The sequence below is a fragment of the Schistocerca americana genome, chromosome 7 (assembly GCF_021461395.2).
Source record: "Schistocerca americana isolate TAMUIC-IGC-003095 chromosome 7, iqSchAmer2.1, whole genome shotgun sequence".
NCBI classification, from domain to species: Eukaryota; Metazoa; Arthropoda; class Insecta; order Orthoptera; family Acrididae; genus Schistocerca; species Schistocerca americana.
The window spans coordinates 147,283,384-147,298,944 of record NC_060125.1 but is presented as its reverse complement, the minus strand read 5'-3'; the positions used below and the strand labels follow the sequence as shown (position 1 = coordinate 147,298,944).

General features: G+C 43.1%; 1 protein-coding gene across 2 annotated transcripts in view; it reads right to left on the bottom strand.

Moving 5' to 3' along the window:
- The window catches only part of LOC124622630 (esterase E4-like), a 156,892-nt gene that overhangs the window by 98,508 nt on the left and 42,823 nt on the right, over positions 1-15,561 (bottom strand). For both annotated transcript variants that reach the window (XM_047148406.1, XM_047148407.1), the window contains exon 4: positions 5,529-5,685. In XM_047148406.1, coding sequence (XP_047004362.1) covers positions 5,529-5,685 — 157 coding nt within the window. The remainder of the gene's footprint in view (positions 1-5,528; positions 5,686-15,561) is intronic.

Sequence of the window (15,561 nt, the reverse complement as noted above, 5' to 3'; positions counted from 1 at the left end):
AATCGAATTAAATCTGGTGATGCTGAGGGTATTAGATTAGGAAATGAGGCGCTTAAGGTAGTAAATGAGGTTTGCTACTTGGGGAGCAAAATAAATTGTCCAAGTAGAGAGGATATCAGATGTAGACTGGCAATGGCAAGGAAGGCGTTTCTGAAGACGAGAAATTTGTTAACATCGAGTATAGATTTAGGTGTCAGGAAGTCTTTTCTGAATGTATTTGTGTGGAGTGTAGCCATGTATGGAAGTGAAACATGGACAATAAATAGTTTAGACAAGAAGAGAACAGAAACTTTCGAAATGTGGTGCTACAGAAGAATGCTGAAGTTTATAAGGGTAGATCACGTAACTAATGAGGAGATATTGAATAGAATTGGTGAGAAGAGGAATCTGTGGCACAACTTGACTAGGAGAAGGGATCGATTGGTAGGGCATATTCTGAGGCATCAAGGGATCACCAATTTAGTATTGGGGGGCAACGCGGAGGGTAAAAATCGTAGAGGGAGACCAATAAGGTTATTAAAACCGACAAACTGCAGGGACGGATTCCTGACTGGAAATAGAGGGAAAATGTCCTATGAACACGTGCCTGGAAATGCACCGTTGCCACGATGGATGGCGCTGACGAATGACAGTTCCTCAGACAAAGTGGTCAGGGTTCCTTGTCTGTTACAGGCAGTGTGATCGTCGCAGCGTACTTTAAGCTAAAAAAAAAAAAAGAAAAAAAAAGAAAGAAACTGCTCTCACAGACACGCGCTGCTTCCTGGACTCGAGTAGGCGGCCCGGCGGATTACCGACGTCCGCCGGTGTGTCGGGCAGCCGTCAGCCAGGATATGGTTTTTAGGCGGTTTTCCACATCCCGCTAGGTGAATACCGGGCTGGTCCCCACGTTCCGCCTCAGTTACATGACTCGCAGACATCTGAACACGTTCGCATTATTCCATGGATTACACTAGATGCAGATAGCTGGAGTACTCTAATTCTGGCCCGGGAGGTACGGGGTGGCGGCAGGAAGGGCATCTGGCCACCCCTTAAAACTAACCTTGCCAAATCCGTTCCTAACCGTGCCGACCCTGCGAAACCGCGGGAGAAGGCACCAGCAAAAGAAGAAGAAGAAGTGTGATCAGGGGCTCTTTCAGACAGACAGTCGTGCCAGTAGTCTGCAGAAAGTGTGTACACAAGATCTGGAGGACTGGGTTCTACAGAATACTGAGAATAACAATAGAAGAAGGTCCAGGCGAGTGGCCAGTCAACATAGTGCAAACCAAAGTACGATTACGCATATCCCGCGTGACAATCGCTACTATCCCTATCACCTCCAACAGGCGAGGAACACACGGCATTCGGTCAGAGGAACTGTCATTCGTCAGTGCCATCAACGGTGGCAACGATGCGTTTCCGGTACATGTCCATAAGACATTTCTTCCTACATTTACAGTCAGGAATCCGTTCCCGGGGGTTTAGGTTTTATTAATGTTCACGCTGTATATCCATGTGATGTGTGGTACCCGTACTTTCATGCACAACTCATCTACATCTACATCTACGTGATTACTCTGCTATCCACAAAAAGTGCCTGGCAGAGGGTTCAAAAAACCACCTTCAAGCTGTCTCTCTACCGTTGCACGGCACGCGGGAAAAACGAGCACTTAAATTTTTCTGTGCGAGCCCTGATTTCTCTTATTTTATCGTGATGATCATTTCTCCCTGTGTAGGTGGGTTCCAATAGAATGTGTTCGCAATCGGACGAGAAAAATGGTTCAAATGGCTCTGAGCACTATGGGACTCAACTGCTGAGGTCATTAGTCCCCTAGAACTTAGAACTAGTTAAACCTAACTAACCTAAGGACATCACAAACATCCATGCCCGAGGCAGGATTCGAACCTGCGACCGTAGCGGTCCTGCGGTTCCAGACTGCAGCGCCTTTAACCGCACGGCCACTTCGGCCGGCTCGGACGAGAAAACTGGTGATTGAAATTTCATGAGAAGATTCCGTTGCAACGAAAAACGCTTTTGTTTTAATGATTGCCATTCCAATTCACGTATCATGTCTGTGACATTATCTCCCTATTTCGCGATAACACAAAATGAGCTGCCTTTCTTTGTACTTTTGCGATGTCATCCGTCAATCCCACCCGATGCGGATCCCACACAGCACAGCAGTACTCCAGAATAGGGCGGTCAAGCATAGTGTAAGCAGTCTCTTTAGTAGACCTGTTGCACCTTCTAAGTGCTCTGCCAATGAACCGCAGTCTTTGGTTTGGTCCACCCACAATATTATCTATGTGATCCTTCCAATTTAGGTTATTTGTAATTGTAATCCCTAAGTATTTAGCCTTCAAATTTGTGTGACTTATCGCGTAATCGAAATTTAGCTGATTTCTTTTAGTGCGCATGTGAATAACTTCACACTTTTCCTTATTCAGGGTCAATTGCCACTTTTCGCACCATACAGATATCTTATCTAAATCATTTTGCAAGTAGTTTTGATGATCTGATGACTTTACAAGACGGTAAATGACAGGATCATCTGCACACAATCTAAGATGGCTACTCAGATTGTCTCATCATCGTTAATATAGATCAATTCTTACCAATTTTGATTTAAGAAGACGTTATTCATTGCATGAAACTGTCTTAAATTCGCATGATCTTATACGGAGCTTCCAGTTCCAGTAGATCACCAGGTATCGGATCTGTACCACGTTACGAGTATGCTAAACGGTTCAACAGATACCTCAAAGGTAGTATCACGAGGGAGAGTTATAGGACTGCTTACAGAAGTTAATGTTAATGATCTAGTGGATAACATTCGAAGCTTTATGAGGATACTCGCGAACGATGCCGTTGTTTATAGGAAGGTTGTAACGCCAGAAGTCCGTAGCGAGGATCGAAGTTAAGCGCAGGGATCGCCAGTGGAGCCTGAACGGAAAAACATGCAAGGTATTGTTCATAAATAGGTGCAGAGATCCACTACTGTTCGGTTACGCTACTGGCGCCAAATTTACTACGTCGCAAAAGTAACCATCCAGAACATGTGGAGTGGCCAAATAGACAGAAGGAGAATCAGATACCAGATTGAGATTCATTGGGAGGATCTTAAGCGAATGTAATTCACCCGTGGAAGAAGTGGTTGATAAAACGTTCATTGGAATTCTTCTGTTCTGTTAATCAGTCTGGTTGTCTTACCGAGTAGTTTCAATAGACGAGAAGTTCCAACGAAGAGCGGCATGTTTTGATACGGGATCATTTAGTCGGTTGGAGAGCGGTATGGGATGCTCAACAAACTCCAATGGCATACGTTGCAAGAGGTATGCTGTGCATCGCAGAGAGGTTTACTGTTGAAGTTCCGAGTGCGTACGTCGCAAGACGGATCGCTCAACACATTACATTTCCCACATACGTCTTGCGATGGGATACTGACAAGAAAATCAGAGAAATTAGATGTTATTCGGAGTTTTACTGAGAGTCATTTTTCCATACATCGTCCGTGAATGGGACATGAAAGGCGGGAAAGATAGTAAATTGGCTTGTGGAGGAAAGATGTGGATGTAGATTGTAGATATACCCCTTGCTCAAGCAACTGAACATCAGGTATATAAAACATACAGTGACAACAAGAAATACACTCCTGGAAATGGAAAAAAGAACACATTGACACCGGTGTGTCAGACCAACCATACTTGCTCCGGACACTGCGAGAGGGCTGTACAAGCAATGATCACACGCACGGCACAGCGGACACACCAGGAACCGCGGTGTTGGCCGTCGAATGGCGCTAGCTGCGCAGCATTTGTGCACCGCCGCCGTCAGTGTCAGCCAGTTTGCCGTGGCATACGGAGCTCCATCGCAGTCTTTAACACTGGTAGCATGCCGCGACAGCGTGGACGTGAACCGTATGTGCAGTTGACGGACTTTGAGCGAGGGCGTATAGTGGGCATGCGGGAGGCCGGGTGGACGTACCGCCGAATTGCTCAACACGTGGGGCGTGAGGTCTCCACAGTACATCGATGTTGTCGCCAGTGGTCGGCGGAAGGTGCACGTGCCCGTCAACCTGGGACCGGACCGCAGCGACGCACGGATGCACGCCAAGACCGTAGGATCCTACGCAGTGCCGTAGGGGACCGCACCGCCACTCCCCAGCAAATTAGGGACACTGTTGCTCCTGGGGTATCGGCGAGGACCATTCGCAACCGTCTCCATGAAGCTGGGCTACGGTCCCGCACACCGTTAGGCCGTCTTCCGTTCACGCCCCAACATCGTGCAGCCCGCCTCCAGTGGTGTCGCGACAGGCGTGAATGGAGGGACGAATGGAGACGTGTCGTCTTCAGCGATGAGAATCGCTTCTGCCTTGGTGCCAATGATGGTCGTATGCGTGTTTGGCGCCGTGCAGGTGAGCGCCACAATCAGGACTGCATACGACCGAGGCACACAGGGCCAACACCAGGCATCATGGTGTGGGGAGCGATCTCCTACACTGGCCGTACACCACTGGTGATCGTCGAGGGGACACTGAATAGTGCACGGTACATCCAAACCGTCATCGAACCCATCGTTCTACCATTCCTAGACCGGCAAGGGAACTTGCTGTTCCAACAGGACAATGCACGTCCGCATGTATCCCGTGCCACCCAACGTGCTCTAGAAGGTGTAAGTCAACTACCCTGGCCAGCAAGATCTCCGGATCTGTCCCCCATTGAGCATGTGTGGGACTGGATGAAGCGTCGTCTCACGCGGTCTGCACGTCCAGCATGAACGCTGGTCCAACTGAGGCGCCAGGTGGAAATGGCATGGCAATCCGTTCCACAGGACTACATCCAGCATCTCTACGATCGTCTCCATGGGAGAATAGCAGCCTGCATTGCTGCGAAAGGTGGATATACACTGTACTAGTGCCGACATTGTGCATGCTCTGTTGCCTGTGTCTATGTGCCTGTGGTTCTGTCAGTGTGATCATGTGATGTATCTGACCCCAGGAATGTGTCAATAAAGTCTCCCCTTCCTGGGACAATGAATTCACGGTGTTCTTATTTCAATTTCCAGGAGTGTATTAATAAGGCATAATTTGAGCCCTATCCAACTAAAGAAAATCAGTACAAATATTTTTTATTCCAGTCTTTGATCACTATATGAAGTCCTTCGACGATGACGATGACCGGTTTCAGTCAGTAATGACCATCTTCAGATCTGTTGTACAACATGTAGTAATGAAGATGGGCATTACTGCCTAAAACCGGTCATTGTCGAAGGACTTAATATTGTGATCAAAGGCTGGAATAAAAAAACATTTGACAGTACCTGGATCACTGTTTATATTAAACGACTATGTCGCAGCTAGTGAAAATCAATATTTTGAAGGATGGATGTGAGTATCAATATTCTCCATATTTTGAATAAAGTGAAAATATACGAAGACATGGGGATTCTTGCTTGCGAAATTTTGAAGGAAACACACCCAACGCGCAATGATCGTTGAATATTGAAACTAAGTTAAACTGCATGACGTAAGAAATGTTTCATAAGTACTTACCTATTGCGCCGAGTCTGTAGTTGAGGGTGACGAATACGATACCGTCCACTTCGAGGAAGAAATCAGGACCGTAGACAGTCGAATCTCCAGAACCGCTGGTGAGTGCACCCCCATGGAGATACACCATTACTGCTGCACCTCCCTCCGATCCGTCGAGCTGTGGTATTACAATGTGACAGACATATATTTTTCATTATTATTATTATTGCTATTATTATTATTTAAATGTTTTTTATATTCCCTTACTACGAGGGTAACTCCAAAAGAAATGCACACTATTTTTGTAAAAATACAGTTTTCATTCTGCATGTGTGAAAGTTTCCCGTTTGTTTTCAAACTTAGTTCAACCTGTTCCCGAGAGTGGCGCCGTCACAGCATGTCTTCAAAATGGCTGCTACACTTACGTTCGTCAGAAACAACGTGCTTTCATAGAATTCCTGTGCTGTGAATACGAGACAGTGGGAAACCTCCACAAAAGGTTGAAAAGGTGTATGGAGATCCTGCTGTCGATCGCAGTACAGTTAGTCGGTGGGTAAGCAGTTTACGTGATGAAAGTGGGCACGGCAATATTGAGGATTGTCCTCGCAGCGGCAGGTCTCGTACTGCACACACTCCAGACAATATGCGGAGAGTTAACGAATTGGTAACTGCTGACAGATGCAGCACAGTGAACGAATTGTCACGCTACGTTGGGATAGGGGAAGGAAGTGTTTGCAGAATACTGAAAGTGTTGGCGTTAAAACAGGGTTTGTGCCGGGTGGCTTCCCAGGAAGTTGACAGTGGCTCACAAAGAAACAAGAAAAACGGTATGCAGCGAACTTTTGGAACAGTACGAGAATGGTGGAGATGAATTCCTTGGAAAAATTGTGACAGGTGATGAAACATGACTCCATCATTTTTCACCAGAGACGAAGAGGCAATCAATGGAGAGGCATCACGCAAATTCACCCAAGAAAAAAAAATTCAAAACCACACTTCTGCTGGAAAAGTTATGGCTATGGGGTTTTTCGATTCCGAAGGACATCATGCCAAGTGGAACCACCATAAATTCTGATGCATATGTGACGATACTGAAGGAACTTCAAGCTCGACTGAGTCGTGTTCGACCACATCGGCAAAAGCAGGATGTTTTGCTGTTGCACGACAATGCACGATCACATGTCAGTCAAAAAACCTTGGAAGCGATCACAAAAATCGGATGGACAACACTGAAACACCCGCCTTACAGTCCTGACCTTGCTCCATGTGACTATCATCTCTTTGGGAAACTGAAAGACTCCCTTCGTGGAAAAAGGTTTGAAGATGATGACTCCCTTGTGCACGCTGCCGAACAGTGCCTCCAACAGGTTAGTCCAGAATTTTACCGTGCGGGTATACAGGCGCTGGTTCCAAGATGGCGTAAGGCAGTTGAGAGGGATGGAAATTATATGGAGAAATGAAAATATTATTCCTAAAGGATGTATCTACACACTGCAAAACTTTCAAACATGTAGAATAAAAGATGGATTAAAAAAAATAGTGTGCATTTATTTTGGAGTGTCCCTCGTACATGTGGGCAGACATCGCCTAATTTGCTGCCTTATGACCTTTATTGTACAATTTTAAAATTTCACATACAACCGTCATCATTATTTAGCCTACAGCACAAAAATGTAAGGGGTATTATCCACAATCTAAAGCTTTACATACAATAGTTATCGTTATTTAGCTTACGACCCACAAATATAAGGAATGTAATCCACAGTTACGCTCAAGTCATCTGGGTATTTGTATTCTACCCTTCACACAAAAGCTCTTAAGAATCACAAAATAATCAAAACAAAAACAAATAAAGATTTCGGACATAAATTTCTTGTCTTATTTTAAAATTGGCAACAGCTGATCCTTTGTTTCGCTTCTCTATTCTACCGGCCGTTAACCAACAACGTCCTCCTTTCATATAATTGTAACACCAGTTACATCTGATGTAAGTCACACTCGCTCCTATACATGCACTGGCCAAGTAACTCCACTGAGTCATCAATCATCCCACTGTATTCCAGAGAAATCTCAGAGGACTTGAAGAAAACAACATACCAATAGTATATATTCAAATTTGGAAATTTGTTGTAAGGACTATGGGACCAAACTGCTGAGGTCATCAGTCCCTAGGCTTAAGTACTACTTACTCTAACTTAAACTAACTTACGCTAAGGACAACACACACACCCATGCCCGAGGGAGGTCTCGAACCTCTGACGGGGGCAGACGTATACAGGGTGGTCCATTGATTGTGACTGGGCCAAATATCTCACGAAATAAGCGTCAAACGAAAAAACTACAAAGAACGAAACTCGTCTAGCTTGAAGGGAAAAACCAGGTGGCGCTATGGTTGGCCCGCTGGATGGCGCTGCCGTAGGTCAAACGGATAACAACTGCGTTTTCCAAAATAGGAACCCCATTTTTTATTACATATTCTTCCAGTACGTAAAGAAGTATGAATGTTTTAGTTGGACCACTTTTTCCTCTTTGTGATAGATGGCGCTGTAATAGTCACAAACATATGACTCACAATTTTAGACGAACAGTTGGTAACAGGTTTTGTAAATTAAAATACAGAACGTAGGTACGTTCGAACATTTTATTTCGGTTGTTTCAATATGATACATGTACCTTTGTGAACTTATCATTTCTGAGAACGCATGATGTTACAGCGTGATTACCTGTAAATACCACATTAATGCAATAAATGCTCAAAATTATCTCCGTCAACCTCAATCCATTTGGCTATACGTGTAACGACATTCCTCTCAATAGCGAGTAGTTCGCTTTCCGTAATGTTCGCATATGCATTGACAATGCGTTGACGCATGTTGTCAGGCGTTGTCGGTGGATCACGATAGCCAATATCCTTCAACTTTCCCCCCAGAAAGAAATCAGGAGACGTCAGATCTGGTGAACGTGCGGGCCATGGTGCTTCGACGACCAATCCACCTGTCATGAAATATGCTATTCAATACCGCTTCAACGCACGCGAGCTATGTGGCGGACATCCATCATGTTGGAAGTACATCGCCATTCTGTCATGCAGTGAAACATCTTGTAGTAACATCGGTAGAACATTACGTAGAAAATCAGCATACATTGCACCATTTAGATTGCCATCGATAAAATGGGGGCAATAATCCTTCCTCCCATAATGCAGCACCATACATTAACCCGCCAAGGTCGCTGATGTTCCACTTGTCGCAGCCATCGTGGATTTTCCGTCGCCCAATAGTGCATATTATGCCGGTTTACGTTACCGCTGTTGGTGAATGACGCTTCGTCGCTAAATAGAACGCGTGCAAAAAATCTGTCACCGTCCCATAATTTCTCTTGTGCCAAGTGGCAGAACTGTACACGATTTTCAAAGTCATCGCCATGCAATTCCTGGTGCATAGAAATATGGTACGGGTGCAATCGATGTTTATGTAGCGTTCTCAACACCGACGTTTTAGAGACTCCCGATTCTCGCGTAGTTTGTCTGCTACTGATGTGCGGATTAGCCACGACAGCAGCTAGAACACCTACTTGGGCATCATTTGTTGCAGGTCGTGGTTTTGTTTCACAAGTGGCTGAACATTTCCTGTTTCCTTAAATAACGTAACTATCCGGCGAACGGTCCGGACACTTGGATGATGTCGTCCAGGATACCGAGCAGCATGCATAGCACACGTCCGTTGGGCTTTTTGATCACAATAGCCATGCATTAACACGATATCGACCTTTTTCGCAATTGTTAAACGGTCCATTTTAACACGGGTAATGTATCAAGAAGCAAATACCGTCCGCACTGGCGGGATGTTACGTGATACCACGTACTTACGGGTTTGCGACTATTACAGCGCCATTTATCACAAAGCGGAAAAAGTGGTCCAACTAAAACATTCATAATTCTTTACGTACTACACGAATATGTAATAAAAAATGGGGGTTCTTATTTAAAAAAACGAAGCTGATATCCGTTTGATCTATGGCAGCGCCATATAGCGGGGCAACCATACCCCCATCTGGTTTCCCCCATCAAGCTACACGAGTTTCGTCTTTGTATTTTTTTCGTTCGATGCTTACTTCTTGAGATATTTGGCCTGTTCACTATCAATGGACCACCCTGTATATTCAAATTGCTTACATATAGGCCTATCATATTACCGCTGATCTCAAAAAAGATCAATAAACCTGCGGAAGAGAGCGTTACTGTTCTCTTCTGTTTGTACATTATCAAATCTATCTGGTGAATTGCAGTTTTGAGTTTTTCAATTAGAAGAAGTTATTTCCTCTTTTTCTTTAAGTGCATCACCTCTAAATCCTCATACACGGTGGGATTCAGCTGCCCTTTCCGCTGGGTTTTATGCAGCCCACAACGCCTTCTAATACCAATTGCAAAAATCTCATACTGTCTTGCTCATTACGCACAAACTGTTGTCCATACAGAAAACAATATGAATAGGACTTTTCTGTAGGAAATTTAACGTTGTTAGAGTTTGTACTGTGATACGTTTTAGCTCGAGGCCACGGCTTTCGAGTTATTAAAGAAAAACGCGTTATAAGGTCACTTTTGCACGTATTTCTTGAATAATTCGAAAACTACGGCTTCTTTATTTTAAAATAAGACAAGAACTTTGTGTCCAAAATCTTTATTAGGTTGATTATTTTTTGATTCTTTTGTGAAAATGTATCCCAGTACAAAATTTAACGGTATTAAATTTACTATATAAATGTCCTGTTCGTTTTTTGTGTAGTACTAATATTTTGCACCTAGTGAGTGAGAGAATATGAAAACATTGCATGTGGTATTTGAAGATGATGCGGATTGCATAAAACCTATTAGTAGGGTATAAGTTAGGCTGTCAGCCCAGTCTGAATGCGTCGTAGTACTCTCTATGCCTAATCGTAAATTATGTTCCCGCCTGCCCTATATATTTCGTGTTACAGGATGTACACTCTATTTGATATACAACCATTTGTTCTGATTCACTTATCTTGCTCCCAATCTCATGCTTTAAACTACATAGAATTTTTTTTCACTCTGAATGCCTACTGGACATTGAATGTTTTAAATATGTTCACAAATTTTTCTGATATTTTTCGATTACATGGTACAGCAACGATCATTTTATACTTAGCTCGTTCCTCTCCTCCTGTAGATAAGTCGGTTCACGATACTTATATCATATCCACTGGTTACTGCAGCATGTTTAATAGCGTTTAATTCAGTTAATCTGCTGAGCTCACTGGTACACTAATGGCTCTGTTTACTAAAATTCTGAAGGCCACTTCTTCATAAATATGCTGGTGGCATGACTCGTTAACAATCAGATCTGTTGCTGTTCGCTTTCTAAAGATTTTATATGCCTTACCTAAAGATCCAAAAACGAAGTGTGATTATTACTTTTGGGCTTTTGCTTTAAAGTAACTCGAGGACCTGATGTCCAAATATCTTTAATTGCTTTGATTTTACTTCTGTTTTGTGCTTTTTTAAGTGAGTGTGTGATGAGTAGAACACAGGCAGCGAGATGAAGGAGCTTGACTAAGGAAACGTGTAGCTGTAGATTAAGTCCTCACATGTGTCTGTTGTATATGCTAAACAACCAGAACACTTATCTCCAGAATTGCTCCTCTAGCATTTAAGATGGACAGTGTCGGAATTAATATACAGGGTGACCAAAAAGTCAGTATAAATTTGAAAACTTAATAAACCACAGAATAACGTAGATAGGTAAAAATTGACACACATGCTTGGAATGACATGGGGTTTTATTAGAACAAAAAAAAAAAACAAAGTTCACAAAATGTCCGACAGATGGCGCTGGACAGCAAAACTGGTACCGTGACGGGTGAGAGGTACGCCGATATGTTACAGAATCGCATCATCCCCAGCCTGGCTGATAAACACCTGTTGGAACGTACCATGTTTATGCAGGATAGCCCTCCACCCCATATTGCTAGACTCGTGAAAGATCTCTTGCGCGCGTCGTTTGGTGATGATAGTGTGCTCAGCCGCCACTTTCGTCATGCTTGGCCTCCCAGGTCCCCAGACCTCAGTCCGTGCGATTATTGGCTTTGGGGTTACCTGGTCGCAAGTGCATCGTGATCGACCGACATCTCTAGGGATGCTGAAAGACAACATCCGACGCCAATGCCTCACCGTAACTTCGGACATGCTTTACAGTGCTGTTCACAACATTATTCCTCGACTACAGCTATTGTTGAGGAATGATGGTGGACATATTGAGCATTTCCTGTAAAGAACATCATCTTTGCTTTATCTTACTTTGTTATGCTAATTATAGCTATTCTGATCATATGAAGCGCCATCTCTCGGACATTTTTTGAACGTTTGTATTTTTTTGATTCTAATAAAGCCCCATGTCATTCCAAGCATGTGTGTCAATTTGTACCTCTCTATCTACATTATTCCGTGATTTATTCAGATTTCAAATTTATACTGACTTTTTGATCACCCAGTACACTAATTTAAGAGTTTAAAGGAAGGGTGTTTATGACAGAATGATGATGTTGTGATGTACAATCTTTTTATTATGAAGATGATATGATGAGGTTCCTCTGAACTGAGGCTAGGGATTGTGATGTAGAAAGCACTGGAGATGATGTTATATGGTAAAGGATGTGGGGTGTCTGTGTGTGAAGGAACTCATGTTTTCAATGTGTGTGGGATGTGAACTAGACAAGCATAGGGTTTGTTCTAGACTTCATTTGGGATGGGTATGGTAGGTTGTGGTTGAAGGGAATGGTAGGTTTCAGGGATGAGTTCTTCGTCTGAGAAGGAAAGGCGACTGAGTTATGCTGGGAAGGGTCATGGAGTGTTTGCTGATGAAGGGAAAGGTGGGATGTGTTGATAGAGGTGCAGCAGTAAACCAGAGCTTTCATGGATGTGAGGGACGGCAGGATGTTGGGACTCAAACTTATAGAAGAGGCGAAGGTGTTCTGTTGTTTCAGGAGGCATGGGAACTTTATGGGCTGTAAAAGATACGAGGCGGAGTACATGCCGCTCCAGGATCTGATTGAACCAATAAGTCTTGGGAGGAGTGGAAGCTGATGCTACATTAGCATAGGTAAGGTTGTGACGGTTGAGGGTTCTATATATAATACCCATGTTCGTCGGTTAGTAGTGCCAGTCTGTTTTGGGTTTTTATTTCTTTTTTAGCATCGGCAGACGAGAGTTTCATCTTAATTTTTGATCGACTGTTAGTGCAAGATATTTCTGAGTTTTAATTAGGCGGCTTGGGTTGTTGTGGATAGCTAAGTAAAATACTCTGGGACCAAATGGTTTCTGAAAAATTTATAACACGCTCTAGATGATGGTCAGACAAATACTAATACATCTGTTAATCAGAGTCCACACCAGGTGTAGCTGTGTCAGAGAATGGTGTGCAGGATGACACTTCATTCTTTATTTTAAATCTATGGCTGAGTGCCGTTTTAGGTGCTTTCAAACGTCAGTTACAATAAAAGTTGTTAGGCTTTCTAAGGCATTTAAGCTACGTGCACCATGTCTCTGTCAATCTTGTGCACTGTATTTCTGGGTATACTCTCATCTGAAAGGTATTCTAGAAGAAAACTGTCGAGAAATCACATCCAGCTTGGCGGTGGAACACATTAACGCTCTCTGTAGCAACGGATTCGGTCATGGTCTGGCATGCCTCTCTCTCTCCCTCTCTCTGACGCTAAGCTTTACGAGCAACTAATCTGAATAAATGATTGGATATGGAAAATCTGCTGGGGACACAGATTTTTTTAAATTAATATTACACCAGTACATTAATCTTGCATCTTAATATTTTTGTACTAGCTACTTCATATCTGAACATCTCGTGCCGGTATCAACGAAAGAGTCTAGTAACCCTGTGAAAACCCTCAGGGACACTCGTGCTCCCTCATCTCCTACGTACTCTATGTACTGATTCTATGATGTGATATTTGCTCTCGTCGAAACTTATTTTCCCACCAAATTTAGCATTTTATAGCGTCTTACATTCTTAAGTGATACAAGGAATGACATACAAGACAAACAGCTTTTGTTTATTCCCATCTCTGACAGGCCTATTGAAAATGGAAATTGTTTTTTCGAATGAATGTCATGAAGGAATTGTTTGTTTTTATGGTGTCCAATTTACTTATCAGTTTTGCAGGCCATCACTGCATTTGTTTTCCTTCGATATCATCAAGGCACCGACATAAACTTTCTAGGCTTACTGAGGTTCCGTCTATTGCCATTCTGCCGTAATACCTGTATGTGATTCCTCCTCGTTCCCTCCAGCCCCCCCCCCCCCCCCCCCCCCCATCTTCAATTACATTTCTACTCTGTGTTGTCGGTTTCTGCCTCCTTTGCCTTTGCTGTCCACACAATGTCCTCTAGATCCTCTCTCCCACTTTTGTCAGTTTCCCTGATGAATACAGTTCCATATCAAGTGGTCAGTTCCTGAGATACAGGTACCATGCTCAACACATCATACAATATTCTTTCCCTATCTGTAACATGCTTATTCTCGTATTGCAGTACGTACTGTACCATTCTACCTTTGTCACACCTCGTGCATTACAAGACATGCTTACATAATGGTCTTAATAGTCCAGTCACATACATGACCACTTTGTTTCCTTGTTAGCAGTTTTGAGGTGCTTTCGATTCGTGACCAGGTGCAATGCGGATTAATTTCGATGACGGGTAGGTGTCTTCTATTAGCAACATTTTCTCTGTGCCGGGGAACATCTCGCAAACACGTTGTTAGCGCCGCTGCTTCTTGCCTCTATCACATTACCTGATTTCAGGTTTATAATTGCCTGCCACCTTAACTGAGTACTAATTATCGAGACTTTTTTACATTGTAATCCCACACACATTAAAGAATCATTTCTAATGACTCGGAGAGCCTTTCATCTACCTCTGCTGATTCCTGCCTACACCACACGCATGACTTCACGATAATGGACATATACAACACACAAATACACGGTAAGTTAGTGTTTCTCGATCTATGTAGATATAACCGTCTGGGTTGTCTGAGTTAGCAGTAAACCATGACCATCAAAGACATTCACTCTACACATTATTGCGTTGTTAATGGGATACAAACCATATACATAACTGTAATTTTCGTCTGGACGATTGAGGGCGATTTGGGCTGACACTGTTCACCCTTCGTTTCTTTTCCCAACTGATACGACGTGCTGTGAGGAAGAAGTAACGATCCTCTCAGACTACAGTTGCTCATGAATGACGTCTTCTAATTTTCGATTGCCACTCGACGTTCAGAAAAGAGTCAACAGTCGTGAGATTACATTGTGGAGTTCCCAGAGGTATCAGCTATCTTAGTAACTGATCTAACGACTGCTGTCTTATCATATCCTGTAAATCGCTTTCTTCAGATATTACAGTGACCTCACATATCTCTCAGTCAACATTAAGCCAGGTGGAACAGTGATTAGGTCATCAAATTCCGTAGAAGAAGATTTCAAAGTCCTATACAAACAACCGGGTTCAGTTTTTTTGCGGTTTCCGTTAGTTGATTAAGGCTTATGTTGATCTTGTTCCTTCAAAAACGGTACAGTAGACTTTCTCCCATATTTTTGTCTTATATGAGCTTGTACTCCTTTTTAAGACCACTTCGTCGACGGAAATTAGGACTATAGTCTATATTTCTTCCTTTCTTCGAAGCGAGCGTTAGCGTCAAACATGTCATAACTTGCTCCAAAACTCGAAGGTTAGCCGTAGGAGCTGGAAATAGTACAGTGTATCACTTTGTTATTAGAGCAGCCTTATGGTCTAGATTTTATTATAATATATTAAGATATTGTTTTGCGTAAAACAAAGCAAGTTATATAATTTTACAATACACGAACAAAAAAGTTAAACAAATAAGTTGGCATAAATAAATGAAGGGTTTTAACGAAGAGGCTATAAACCGATACCATTTTCAAAATAGGTCATATTACTACATACAAATGGGCAACAGTCTTAGGTTGGTACCACTGCCTTCTTACCACTTCA